General features: G+C 45.8%; 1 protein-coding gene across 1 annotated transcript in view; it reads right to left on the reverse strand.

Moving 5' to 3' along the window:
- Positions 1 to 10141, reverse strand: part of LOC136676310 (metal cation symporter ZIP14-like) — a 38940-nt gene extending 28799 nt beyond the window's left edge. Inside the window, exons 1-3 of the mRNA XM_066653209.1 lie at positions 9984 to 10141; positions 2231 to 2490; positions 671 to 842 (exon numbers count right to left, since the gene is read on the reverse strand). Coding sequence (XP_066509306.1) covers positions 671 to 842; positions 2231 to 2485 — 427 coding nt within the window. The 5' untranslated portion in view covers positions 2486 to 2490; positions 9984 to 10141. The remainder of the gene's footprint in view (positions 1 to 670; positions 843 to 2230; positions 2491 to 9983) is intronic.
- Between the last annotated feature and the right edge of the window lie 5016 nt (positions 10142 to 15157).

Below are 15157 nucleotides of genomic sequence, written 5' to 3' on the forward strand. Positions count from 1 at the left end.
CAGAGACAGGTTAGAGCAGGGATACAGCATTACAGCACCACTCCCTACACCCCCGGCACACCAGGGGGAGCACTCCATGGTTTCGGAACCCCTGCTCGTACCCTGGACATTAAACAGGAGAGTGATCCTCATCACTGCAGTAACTGTGCAGAAAATACAGTATGAATCTGTGTGAGGTAATAATCTCAGTATGAGGGATGCTGCCCCCTGCTGGAGTGATGGTTCCTGTCAGGACTCTGATAGAGACCTCAGCTACGGACCTGAATTACACTGCTCTGGTTCTAAGGGTCTCGCCGGAGTTAAAGGTAACTCACAGTACTCACAGCCTCAAAGAGTCTAGCACTGGACTCCATTCCTGCGTTCCCCAGGAAAACTGCACTCTTCATTTCCACAATTTACTGTTTAACTACTCACTGTCACACAACACACACAGACGAACAGAACACCACCCTGTAAACCCCTACACCACCACCAGAGGGGGACAGAGACCCCACAGTGGAACTGTGTTCTCTGGAGTGATGGGGTTCCTCTGGTGTGTGGAACAGTGGAACTGTGTTCTAGTGTCTAGTGTGAAGTCTCCCAGAGGACCCGAGATTGCAGTGATGAGAGACACACTCCTGATTAACCTCTTCAGTTCAGGAGGAAAGCTTGTGTGTGTGTTTTCTCTTACCCTCAGCATCACTGGGTCGGGTGCTGGGTTCTAGATCCTGGTTTTGTTGGGTTCTGCAGGCTCTCGTGTCCAATTGGTGCAAAATTGTTGGGCAGAAGTCCCTCAGACCCAGACCGTCCAAACGGGAACGTTCACTCAGACCACTGACCTCCAGTACACCTGCAGACAGACACTGCACACACACACACACACACACACACACACACACACAGTTCACTGCATGTTCACATTAAAATGTGAATCTGGAGCCCTCCAACCCACACACTGTGAAACAAGACCCCAGTCAATTTTCTGTGCGCTGCCTGAGTCAGAAACACAGGATAAAACGAGCCGTTCTGATTCTGCTCCGCTTCTGACGTCAAGTGCAGAGACTTTAGAATGGCACAGCGCTGGACCCGTGTTTATGTGAGAGCACAAAGACGAGGTTAAACTCAGCAAAACAGACACAACGAGCGCGGAGAAATAAGAGCACTGAGTAAAAACGGAGAAGAAAGAGAACAGAGTGAAAACGGCTAAAAACCAGAGCTTCTGCTCCTCGCTCCTCACTGCTGTGCGCTCGGGGTCGGGGTGAACAGAGAGCGGCTCATTATCATTTAAAGGAACAGGTGCTGAAAGCGGGCGTTCTGAACAGGGCTGTTTACACAGGGGGAGAACACTGCTGTGGGGCTCGTGTCCCTGAGGGGGAGGGGGGAGTTATTAGGAGATATTGATACTGTCCCTCCACAGAGACATAACTCTTGCTCAACCCTCCAGAGATTCACTGAGAGTGATGAGTAGACAATGAGGTGTGTGTGTTCACTCTGGGTCTGGGCGCTGTGACCTCTCTGTTGTCTGTTTGTCTTTAACGTGGCGCCGTATCAATGACCCTGAGATCAGGAACAGTTTGTACACTCCGGAACCCTTCCCCAGCCTCACTGCACACAGCACTGTCGTTCACACACACGCGCACACGCACGCACACACGCACACACACACCTTTCTGAAGGCTCTGTCAGTGCCAACCCCTTTGCACCCCCCGTGTCCCGTGAGATGTTTCAGAGTCATGCTCCAAGCGGAGGGTTACTGACACCTTGTGAATCAGCGGCGAGACGCTGCGCAGCGCCGAAAGAACCCCACAGGTGTCAGTGTTTCCTCCTGTAAACTCTATGAGCCCCAGTGTATTCTCTGAGTTTAATGTAGTGTCAGTGGATTATGGCCTTTACTTCAGAACGAGCAGAAAACAGCACGAGGAGCTGAGGTCTCGGGGGTTAGCTGTAAATTTACAGTTCCACCTTAAATAGTGAAGCGATTACATTCTACTGCAGCATTCTACTGTGTTCTGATGACGTATCAGGGTCTTGAAGGTTGTCCCGTGTCGCCCTGTAACTCAGCTCCGAGGGGAGAGAGGACACTCAGAAATGAGGGGTGTGTGGAGAGTAAGGTATGGGGTCCCCACAGTGCTGTGAGGAGGTCCTGTGTATTTTATACGGTTAGGCCAATAAGACCTGAAGCGGTTGGAACTGAGTTCCTGACATTGTGTTCGGAGCACCGCGTCCCGCTCAGTGTCCCTCAGAGACTCACCGTGGACGTGGAGTGGTTGGAGCTGCTGAGCTCTGCCCTCGTCCTCGTCTCTGTCTCATTCTGAGCATTGAGCTTCGTGAGGAGAACCCGTAGCTGTGGAACCGAGATGGTTCCGTTGTCTCCATAGCGACTGAGCAGATCCTGCAGAACCAGCGCTGGGGAGAGATCTCCAAGACCACTGACCACACTGACCCCTCCCAACAGACCCAGGGTCAGTAACACGATCAGCGTCAGCTCACTGCAGCCATTAGCCATATCACCTACAGAGAGAGAGAGAGAGAGAGAGAGACAAACAGACAGACAGAGAGAGAGACAGAGAGAGAGAGAGACACAGAGGGAGAGAGAGAGAGAGACAGACAGAGAGGGAGAGAGAAAGAGAGAGAGACAGACAGAGAGAAAGAGACAGAGAGGGAGAGAGAAAGAGAGAGAGACAGACAGAGAGAAAGAGACAGAGAGGGAGAGAGAAAGAGAGAAAGAGACACAGACAGAGAGAAAGAGACAGAGAGAGAGAGAGAGAGAGAGAGAGAGAGAGAGAGAGACAGACAGTGTTATAAATGAGTAATTATAAAAAGGTTAAAAAAAAAATAGTAAAACTCCTGGAGGAAGGTGAGTTTAGTTTAGTGTCTGGTTTAATTTAATTCAGTTTAGAGGAAGTGAATTTTTACTCTGAATGTAAACGGATGTAAAATATTTAAAGTCGATGTAAAGCGAGGAGGCCGTTAGTAAGAGAAAAGACGTAACTTATTTCATTATTTTCATAAAACAGAACCTGGCTGGAGTTTCTCACTTTAACTCGAAATTAAAGTGACGTTATCCAAGTCAACAGTCAGCAACTTTAACCTGAAATTATCAGGTAATTATGTGGTCCGCTGACCCCCGCCCGAACATACTCCCCCCAGGACATGGGGCCTGTGTTTAAACCTGATCCCGACCGAGAAGAAGGGCCCTGTGTTCCAGACTCAGCAGAACACGAATGAGCTCATTCACCACAGCAGAACCCGTCATTAGCCAATATCTGGCCCTGGCTCTGCCCACAGGGCAGGGAGACACCAGCAGGTAACTGTGCTCAGGGTGGATGTGTCCTGGGGGTGTGAATACAGAGGGAACAGCAGGGGCCCGAGAACCAGACCCTGAGGAACACCACGCCACTCTCTGCTGATTGATCTGCTGTGGACAGTTAATCCCAGGTAAACTCAGGTGTGTTTACCGTGATTCTCATTCCCTCAACTGTGACCAGGAGGAAACAGAGCCGTCACTGTCTTAGGGTCAGAGCAGGAGCCTGGGGTCGGAAGGTCACCAGTTCTAAGCTCTATTCCAAATAAAGCTGCTGCAAAGGATTTTTGAGCGGTGCCATAAACCAGGGCTCAGGAACAGGTCCCGGTTCAGACCCAGACTCTGTTCGATCCTGACCTGGACCTGTAGCTGATAAACCACTAAGAGCTGTTTAGTTGTGAACAGAGTGTGTGTCTGAAGTGGTGTGACTCTTCTAGTCGTTACGGTGCAGGTTCAGCGCTCCAGGAAACTCACCGACCAATCACATGTGTTTCTGCAGATCACACGTGAGGCTCCTCAGCCAATCAGATCTGTGCATTATGACGAGCGCTGTGACTCCACTGAGTGACACACACAGGGCAGGGTCCAGACGCCGCTGTCCTGGGGCCAGTAAAAACAGCCCGAGGGACGAGATCAAAGCTCTTTAGGACACTTTCGGGACGACGGTGCGGTGCGAGTTAAAACCAGAGACTTTAATAATAAAGGAACGATTACGGGCTGAAATTCTCATAAATCTGAACATGGATTCTGTTTACGGAGAAAGTCCCACCCTCCAGCAGTAAGAGCCAATCAGATCGCTGCTAATGGAAAAGCAGTAAAGTCAACTGCAACTACAAAAGTCATTAGGGACTTTATTTAAACATGTATTTACTTTAAATCATTGTTTTATTTGTACATTTTAATGAACTTGAAATGAGAAAAGAACATTTTATTTAGATTATTATTATTTATAATTATTAATAAATCTCTTTATTAAATGTAACTGGTTTGAAATTCATCATAAAATTACGCTCTAATGATGAGGCTACTTTAAGGATGTGGCACTGATCATCTGCAGGTTACACATTAAGTTCTGGACCTTGGCTTGAGACCATTTTCTTTAAAAGGACCTTAATGAATTGTAATAAATTACCACTGCTCTAAAAGAAGCACTTTTGGCTCCAAAAAAAACGTGTTTTTTAAAAAGATGTGAGTTTGAAGAACCATTTAAAGAATCATCACGTGATGTAAAGGTCCTTTAAAAGTCTTTATGAAACCAAAAGTGCTTATTCTTAAGAGTTGCAGGAAATTGAGGAATGGGCGTGTAAAGGAACAGTGTGTGTGTGTGTGAGAGAGAGAGAGAGAGAATTTCAGCTTGTGTCCTGGGGGCTGTAAATAAACAGAACAATAGGGGTCTAAGAACAGAGCCCTGAGGAACACTGCACTTGGCTTACACTCGGTTTCCTCTTTTACACTCCTCCAGAGGCCAGAAGTGCTTCATCAGGGAAGGCATCTCTGAACAACAAAGAACTCCACATATATTCCTCCTCCCTCCATTATTCCACACTATTTCTCAGTATTTTCTCTCTGAGAGAGACTCACTACACACACAGCGTCCCCCTGAGCTGAAATGAAGGGGTTAATCAGGAGTGTGTTCTTCTCTCCACACACCAACTCTATGATCACATCCAACTAAACAAACACAGTGTCAGAGAGTTCGCCAAAACACTGAAAACACGGCACTGGGTCGACACACGCACAACCACAGAACTCAGAGGAGAGCGTCCGGTACCAGAGCCCTCGGCCACACAGTCGCGACCCACTCCAACCAGCCCAGCATACTCCAGCAGGCCCTCACCGCCCACAGCAGCGCTACGTCACCCCACTGCCAGCCCAGCACTCACAGCAGAGACCTGGCAACCTCACTCTCCCAGCAGCACAGGCCTCAGCAGAGGTCCAGCTACGCCACCGCCCTCAGAGGATCACACCGCACTCAGGCGGGTGAGATCAGTACATCTGCTCCAGACTAAAACTGCACAGACTCACGAGCCCCAGGAGAAGTGCATCTGTAAATGTACATTGTTTATAAGAATCAATCTAGTCTTAAAATATAAACCTAACATGGCTTCACTCTCAGTGAGGGACTTCACTCAGGGACTGAACTCTTCAGCTTTTGGTTTAAAAACTTGAGCATTGTTTTTAAAGAATGTATTAAAAACCTTGACATCATTATTTTACAGGAGACGTGGTGCAAGGCAGACATCGTCACACACACACACACACACACACAGAGAACGTGTCAGAGGTGTGTGCTGAGATTGTAAGGTAGAATGGAGAAGAGGTAGAACATACCAAACCAACGTCTGCAACAACACTTTAACATCAGAGAGAAAGTGTGGAACAAGGAGGCTGGAGTGTGTGTGTGTGTGAGAGATAGAGTGTGAGAGAGAGTGTGTGTGTGTGTATGTATAAGTATTTATGTGTGTGTATATATATATGTGAGTGTGTGTGTTCATTCCATGAGCTGATGTTGATCCTCTGAGTGAGGGGTGTGTTCTGCTGATGAAGATGAAACCTTTTGTACAGTGTCCTTTGTTCAGAGGACGATGACAGGGGGTTATTCTCTGGAGTTAAACTGATTAGGGTTCAATATATGGTTTTATCTCTTTCTCACACACACACACACACACCTTTCTCCCCAGAGTTTCAGTGAATAACCCCCTGTCACTGGCCTCACGCCCAACAACAAATGACTTTAACAAATGATCTAATTGAGTATCAACCTCTACCCCACGATTTGGTCCAAACCCCACAGCAGTGTTCTCCCCCTGTGTAAACAGCCCCTGTTCAGAACGCCCGCTTTCAGCACCTGTTCCTTTAAATGATAATGAGCCGCTCGCTGTTCACCCCGACCCCGAGCGCACAGCAGTGAGGAGCGAGGAGCAGAAGCTCTGGTTTTTAGCCATTTTCACTGTTCTCGTTCTTCTCCATTTTTACTCAGTGCTCTTATTTCTCCGCGCTCGTTGTGTCTGTTTTGCTGAGTTTAACCTCGTCTTAGTGCTCTCACATAAACACGGGTCCAGCGCTGTGATTGGACAGACTCCTCGCGAACACACCCCTCACACACACACTTTCCAAAAAAAGTATATACTTTAGAGAAGATTCTCCTCTTCAATAAAAAGAGGGAGACACTGTACAAAGGTTTCACCTTCAGCAGCAAAACACACCCCTCACTCAGAGGATCAACATCAGCTCATGGAATGAACACACACACACACACACACACACACACACACACACGTGTTCTGCTGATGAAGATGAAACCTTTTGTACAGTGTCCTTTGTTCAGAGGACGATGACAGGGGGTTATTCACTGGAGTTAAACTGGTTATGGTTCAATATATGGTTTTATCTCTTTCACACACACACACACACTCAAACACCTCACTCTAACACTCACACACACTTTTCTCTGTTCTCTCTCTTTCCCTGTTCTTTTCTTGTCATTCTGCTTTTCACTTCTGTTTTCTTTCTCTCGTCTTTCTCTTCTTTTGTTTTCCTTCATTATTCTTTCTCCACTTGTCGTCTTTTGTGTTTTGTTTATCTTCGCTCTTTCATTTCACATTTTCTCATTCTCAGAGCTTCTGCCTCTCTCTCTCTCTCTCTCTCTCTCTAATTCAATAAGCTTTATTGACCTGACCATATTTACATACAGTTTTGCCAAAGCATTAATACAATAATATTGATTATTTAAAAGGAAATAACATATAATAATAATAATGATCATGTTGATGATAAAAGAGAAATCTAAAGAACAGTGGGAGTCAAGGAACATGTTAAACATTAAAAGAAATAATAAATGTATAAAATTTGAACCTTGAATTTGTGTGTGTGTGTGTGTGTACGTATGTGTGCATGTATACGTGTGTGTACGTATATATATATGTGTGTGTGTATGTGTACGTACGTGTGTGTGTGACAATGCATGTGTGTGTGTGTGTGTATGTGTACATATGTGTGTGTATGTATGTGTGTGTGTGAGAGAGAGAGAGACAGAGGCAGAAGCTCGGAGAATGAGAAAATGGGAAATGAAAGAGCGAAGACAAAAAACACAAAAGACGAAGACAAAGACGAGAGAAAGAAAACAGAAGTGAAAAGCAGAATGACAAGAAAAGAACAGGGAAAGAGAGAGAACAGAGAAGAGTGTCTGTGTGTGTGTGTGTTAGAGTGAGGAGCTGGTTGTCGTTACAGAGCTGTGAGAGATCAGCAGCAGGAACAGCACTGAATCCCGAACAGAAATATGACAATGATCTTAAACACAGGGTCAAAGCAACAGAAGAGTATTAAAGTGTCCCTAAGGACTCCAGGCTCCTTCTCCTCCCTCTAAACCTCCTCAGAGGCAGGGCCTAACCTCAGACACCGAGGCACTGATGAAAGCCCTTTTATCGAGACGTTTAAAAGCAGCTTGTATTTCGCTGACAGTCATGTCTCAGCCGTGTCTCCTCTACGGCTCACCTTTCTCCCCGAATGCTAACCGCTGACTTCACTTCAGTGCACAAACACGACAGCTCTGTCCTCTCAGAGACTTTACACACACAGCAACTTTAAACCTCACAGAACACACACCCTGCCCTTTACACCTGCTACAGTAAGAGTACAGCAGAGTGTACACCTGTCCCACAGTGTCCTCACAGATGAGACAGTGGAGCTGAGAGAGGGGACAGTGAGGGGACAGTGGAGCTGAGAGAGGGGACAGTGAGGGGACAGTGGAGCTGAGAGAGGGGACAGTGAGGGGACAGTGGAGCTGAGATAGGGGACAGTGAGGGGACAGTGGAGCTGAGAGAGGGGACAGTGAGGGGACAGTGGAGCTGAGAGAGAGGACAGTGAGGGGACAGTGGAGCTGAGATAGGGGACAGTGAGGGGACAGTGGAGCTGAGATAGGGGACAGTGAGGGGACAGTGGAGCTGAGAGAGGGGACAGTGAGGGGACAGTGGAGCTGAGAGAGAGGACAGTGAGGGGACAGTGGAGCTGAGATAGGGGACAGTGAGGGGACAGTGGAGCTGAGAGAGGGGACAGTGAGGGGACAGTCGAGCTGAGAGAGGGGACAGTGAGGGGACAGTGGAGCTGAGAGAGGGGACAGTGAGGGGACAGTGGAGCTGAGAGAGGGGACAGTGAGGGGACAGTCGAGCTGAGAGAGGGGACAGTGAGGGGACATTGGAGCTGAGAGAGGGGACAGTGAGGGGACATTGGAGCTGAGAGAGGGGACAGTGAGGGGACATTGGAGCTGAGAGAGGGGACAGTGAGGGGGGAACAGTGAGGTGGTTATAATGTTCTGGCTGATAGGTGTTTTATTATAAACAGCTGTTTGTTGGAGGTGTTCATTTCTCTCTGATTCTGCTGTTATTCACCAAGTAAACAACTCACCATGTTTTATTTATTATTTACAAAACTGTCCACATTTCCGTTTGATGGAGACACAGCTGCTTTAGAAAAACACTGGGCACATTTGGTATGATTCTGTCCCAGGAACTGTTTATATAACAGCAGTATCTTAGGTACAATACATTAAAACAATATTGTGAAACACACTTTAAAAACCTTCATCTGAAACACAACCACATGTTTATAAACTGTTCTTATGTCTCAATAAACTACAGCTCTGTGCGTCCCTGGGTAAGAGAGACAGGTTCTGACCTGGTTTGTAGACCCCTAATATTTGTCAGAACAAACTGGGAGCGTACCTAGTCAAAAGAGCAGCGTGGTGTTCCTCAGGGCTCTGTTTTAGGGCCCCTTTAGTTCTCACTTTAGTTAAAACCCTTAATCTTTGACTCCACAGTCTTGTTTACAGCTTTGAAAATCTAGCATTTAGGATCATTTCCAGCTCGAACCTCGAACCTCTGGCTCAGCGTTCCACAGAATATTAGGAAACTGTGCTGGATTTCAGTTTTCAGCTTTAGACACTGGTTAAATGTGTTTATTTTCTGATGAAGCTAAAATGAATGTGATGAAAAAGTTACTATTATTATTATTATGGAGGAAAACTGTAGCAAAACAGTCCCAAAGAAACAGAATTAAAGCATCATTTTATCTTAAAATCTGTTATTCATTCTAACACAAATATCACTGTGATTTTGATGGAAAATGCCACCACATTTTTATATAATTATCACAACCTCAAAACTAGAATAAACAAAAAGCTTTGGAAAATTAAACCACACAGTTATTCACGAGTGATTTACACTTCAGTCTGTATTTGTGCTCTAAAAGGCCTCAATCTAATAGAAATACACTGTTTTGCACTTGCACTGTTTCCCAACAGCAGCAGCATCAGCTGTGGACTGCATCAAACAAACATCTACAGAAATAATAACAATAATTATTAAACTAATAATCAGACCGAATCGCGTATAAGGACCACATTCACACAACGATTCTCTAAAACATTAAGAATAAATTTAGCTGCTCATTCGCCAGGTTGCTTTTGAATTGTTCCATTCCACCTTAAACGGTGCAGTAACTGGTGCGATATTTAAGGTGGAACGGAAGAGTTGCACACAGAACCTGGAGAGAAAAAAAAACAAAGGGTAGACCATTTGCCTGTTACAACCTCTGTAATCTGTAATGATGTTTATTTGCTGTTTTACATATTTACTTTATTGTTTATTAATTAATACATATTTTAAAATGATGGAGGACTCTTATTTTGAAAATAAGTACTCACGCTTTCCTCTGGCGCCTGGTTTTATTTCTGTGATCCTCTGAAGCGTCTCCTCCTTTAAACTTGTTTATCTCGTTTATGTATTTATCCCTGTTTGTTGTTGTTTATTATTTACTTCTCGCTGCGTCTCGAGCTGCGGCCGCGGTGCGCCTTCTTTTCTAAGACGAGGCGCCACCTTCTTTTGTTACGTGGCATTTCGTCAAAAGACACGCCCCTTTTTCCAGCGACGTGTGTTTGAGGTGTTTTCTGTATTAAATTTATTTTTGTGCCTACATTAATTAATTTTTCGTCTTAAAAATATAGAACAATTTAAATTTTAAAAATAATATGTTCCTCATTATTATAAGGAAGTGTGCAGGACAAAAGATTAAGAATAAATACATGGAAATTAATTAGTAATTTTAAAAAGAATAATGCTATATTTTCATGTATTTATCCTTTTTAATTTACATAATTTACATATTACAGGTGACTATTTACATACAAAAGTGTCTTTATTCATTCCAAGGACAGAGTCATTGTGTGGTTAATCAAAATATGAAAAAGACAATGACAACATAGCACTTCTAGGAAGAATGGGCTTTTATTGAAGAACACCGCAGCAGCTGCAGAGGTTCAGAGGAGACAGAGCTGATATAAACGAGAGCGGTCACTGGATAAAAAATATGGACACGCAGCAGGAGGTAAAGTCCAGCCCATCAACAAAAAGAGCCAATCAATCAGCAAGCTTTTTTTGGGGAGGAGCCTAGTCTTGTTTGACTGGAAACATCCACCGGGGGGCACCAAGGAGAAAGATACACAAGACACTGTCCACGCTGAAACTGTCTCTGGATCTTGCTCTGTCTCTCAGACCATGTCTCACTTGACGCCAATGTTGCAAATGTATTAAAGAAGGTAAGGACAACATAGCGCTGTTTTAAACTAGCGGGGTCACTAGGCTAACGCTGCACTCTGTGCTTCTACTGTGTTCTAACTCCATGTGAAGGGTGTTTCTGGGGATGTGGAGAGCAGCCTGCACCGCCGCCTCAAGTCCAGCCCCACGATGCGGAAGAATCTGTGCAGAAAGGACCGGGCGCACGTGAGGCTGAAGGTCCTTGGTATCGATCGGGTCGTGTAGCACAACTGCGTGACCCTTCGTCTCCTCCAGACCCTCAGCTGGAGCGTGGCCGAGTGAGACGAGGTGTCATCGTGTTTATATGAGATAGATCTAAAACTACAGACTGACAAACTACAGCCTGTTTATATTCAGCTTTGGGTGTCTGTGGTGCCCTGCAGTAGCACCTCCACACCAGTAGGAGCTGAATCACAAACATCTTACTCTACACTGAGGAGGTCTCTGTCTGTCAATGTGCTGCTGTCTGTGGAGGAGAGGAGCTCATGTTCCTGTACTTCTTCAGTTCAACTTCAACAATGTCCCTCCCACTACTGACCAATCACAGTCTGCGGTCTGCGTCTAAGGCACGCGGCGTTACATTTCTGGAGAGGGGCATGTCAGGCTGCAGCGTAGTCTACACTTCATCGCGTTCCCTACAGTGTAGGTTCAACACAGATGTATGAATTGGGCTTAACGCTCAGAATGCAGCTCATGCTTGTGTCACATTACACAGTTCTGAACGTAGAGACACAAAACCTACTCTGAGTAACCAAAAACACCAACGTTCCTGAACCTGAGAGAAGTGCATGACCATTGTAAAGTAGACAATGAATATTGACCTCTGCGTTTAACCCTTTTGTGGCAGTGAACACACACACACATGGTGCAGCAGGCAGTCTTCAGCACTGTTTTGGGGTTAGGAGTCTTGCTCAAGGGCTCGAGGGTCCTCCAGCCGTGGATGTTCCATTGGTCTCTAACCTTCTGGTCCCAAGCCCGGTCTCTAACCATTACACCACGGCTAGTCTCTCACTGCCTTTCACCACTGGCCAAGAACCACCTACTGCAGCAGTCACAGTCTGTTTCAGACGTGTAGGAGGCGGCGGCAGTGCTTCAACTTGGACCAGCACCACAGCCGGTACAGAACCGCACACGGACGTGCGTATACGCCGAGGTACACGGCCAATCAAAACACAGCTGAAGGGATCAGAATGTATCGACTCTGAGGCTGAGACTAGGCCACAGCTACCTTTTACCAACACACACACACACACCTGATAAAATCCGAACCTGCTTTAACCCTCCCACCTCCTCAGACTCTTACATCACTAATGTTTCATCTTCACTTCACTGTAACACACCGTCTCCGTCAGTTCTCTCCTGTTCTCTGTTGTCGACCCGAGGAGGATGGGTTCCTCGTGTGAGTCTTGGTTCCTTCCAAGGTTTCTTCCTCGTGCGCTGAGGGAGATTTTCTTTGCCACTGTGACCCTGGGCTGACTCACAGGAGCTCAGACCTGGATCTCCGTAAAACAACTTTCTGTTTGTTGTGAAAAGCACTATATAAATATAATTCGATTGATTGAATTGTCCTCAAAATTCGTAAATGGTATAAACTGAGCTCAGATGGTTCTTAAATAAAAATAATAATTGTCATATTTTGCCCGAATACTTTGGTCTGTTCCAGGTGACTGTTCTCTACAGTTTTTGTTTTTTTGCTTGAATTACTGACTGTATTTTTGCACCAGCAGCTGAACCTTGAATGATTTCTGTAACAGTTGAAGAGGGCAGACTAAGATTTAGTGCTTATTCAGGGAGAAGCAGCAGTTTGGAACTTTTAAACACTTCAGCTCGTGTGAGTTAATAATTACAATTCCAGGATGTTAAACGATTGTAAGGCGGCACGGTGGTGCAGCAGGTTAGTGTCACAGTCGCACCACTCCAGGGACCTAGAGGTTGTGGGTTCAATTCCCCCTCCGGGTGACTGTCTGTGAGGAGTGTGGTGTGTTCTCTCTGTGTCTGTGTGGGTTTCCTCCGGGTGACTGTCTGTGAGGAGTGTGGTGTGTTCTCTCTTTGTCCACGTGGGTTTCCTCCCACAGTCCAAAAACACACGTTGGTAGGTGGATTGGCGACTCTGTAGTGTCCGTAGGTGTGAGTGAATGTGTGTGTGTTGCCCTGTGAAGGACTGGCGCCCCCTCCAGGGTGTATTCCCGCCTTGCGCCCAATGATTCCGGGTAGGCTCTGGACCCACCGCGACCCTGAACTGGATAAGGGTTTCAGATAATGAATGAATAAATGATTATATTTTATTTACAACTAATAAGATAAATCTGACTGCTTTTACCTGCAGCCATGCACTTTACCTCAGCACCTCATTGATTTTAGTTTTATAAAACCGTAGTTGTTTTTCTCTGAATTCTATAAACATTCTCTGTGGATTAAAAGATTTAAACTTCTAAAATGTAACTCACAGCAGAGTTTTAAACTGTTTTTAAAGATGTTTAGTGAACGCTGAGGTAAATTAGATTTAGTTTAATGCTAATTCAGGTCAGGGCTGGTGTTTACAGAGTGGTGTTTTTTAATGTGATTAAATGTGAAAAAGGAGTAAAATCACACTCAGAACTCAGCAGATTTACACAAGGGAACAGATGTGTTCTTAGTTGTATTCCGAACGGGATTCAGCGCTGAACGCAGTCAAACTCTTTATTCTGGATTCAGGCGAAACAGCGCCGTACAGCGGACAGCAGCGGTTACTGCACCGAAAAGATCAAGAGTACAACAGCTCCACGGTCCACTCCGGTCACTCTGTAGTTCTACAGCTATAGAATGTAGTTTATCATTGTGTTGCTGCATGTGAACTTTTATTATTGAGCAACAGATTTAAACGTCTGTTAATTCTTTGCATTTCCAGGACTTTCTGAATGGCTGACGTTGTGAAACCTGTTTGGGTTCCCACAGTGTCGTCTGGTGAAGATTGACAGCACTGGTTAAAGTCCTCTTCAATGCGTTTTCTAGCTCGACCGCTCATCTGTGGTTTCCATTAACCAACGGCAGACGGTCAGGCGTTCACGACTCAGCTACCGCCTCCACCTGCTGTTTCACTAGCTTTAGTTCTCAGAACATCACCGTCCTCTGCACTGTGGGCCAGGGTTCTGTTCCCAGCTTCGGTAACTAACACCACACTTCGACTGCAGGGTCCCTACTCTACTCCCCTCCCCAAGCAGAGCAGGTAAAGCCAGTCCAGTATGTGGCCATAGTAAAGAGAGACATCAAAACACCACAACTAACGACCCATGTAGTTCACTGGAGTGGGGGGGAGGAGCTGTGTGTGTACAGTGTAGTTTGAGTGATGTAGTTCACTGGAGTGGGGGCGAGGAGCTGTGTGTGTACAGTGTAGTTTGTGACTGATGTAGTTCACTGTAGAGGGAGCGAGGAGCTGTGTGTGTACAGTGTAGTTTGTGACTGATGTAGTTCACTGTAGAGGGAGCGAGGAGCTGTGTGTGTACAGTGTAGTTTGTGACTGATGTAGTTCACTGTTGAGGGAGCATGGAGCTGTGTGTGTACAGTGTAGTTTGTGACTGATGTAGGTCACTGTAGAGGGAGCGAGGAGCTGTGTGTGTACAGTGTAGTTTGTGACTGATGTAGTTCACTGTAGAGGGAGTGAGGAGCTGTGTGTACAGTGTAGTTTGAGACTGATGTAGTTCACTGTAGAGGGAGCGAGGAGCTGTGTGTGTACAGTGTAGTTTGTGACTGATGTAGTTCACTGTAGAGGGAGCGAGGAGCTGTGTGTGTACAGTGTAGTTTATGACTGATGTAGTTCACTGTAGAGGGAGCGAGGAGCTGTGTGTGTACAGTGTAGTTTGTGACTGATGTAGTTCACTGTAGAGGGAGCGAGGAGTGTGTGACGTCAGTGTTTCAGAAAATATCAGTTTTCCTCGTCCACACAGAAAAGAGACCACAGCGTTTCCACAGACCTCCTCTTAGAAAAACCATGTTCACCTGAACAAGTAGAAAGGAAACTGTAAATCCTAGTCTGACGTTTTCCTCGATGTGATCCACTAGATCTGTGTTACTGTACCAACTCTCTACTGGACACTACACCGCTTCAAAATGATAAGAGTTTACTGTAAAATGAATTAGGAGCCAATTTTCTGATGTGGCAGAAACTGGCTCCGTAAAAATCAGACTCATTTGTGGCCAAGCAGATCTCAACTAGTCATCAGTGATACACTGGGGACTCCTGTGAACTCTCAGGTCACTTCACACACTAGAGACTGTCAGGTGTCAGAAACACATTCCCCAAATGTAA

Source organism: Hoplias malabaricus, chromosome X2, assembly GCF_029633855.1.
Source record: "Hoplias malabaricus isolate fHopMal1 chromosome X2, fHopMal1.hap1, whole genome shotgun sequence".
NCBI classification, from domain to species: Eukaryota; Metazoa; Chordata; class Actinopteri; order Characiformes; family Erythrinidae; genus Hoplias; species Hoplias malabaricus.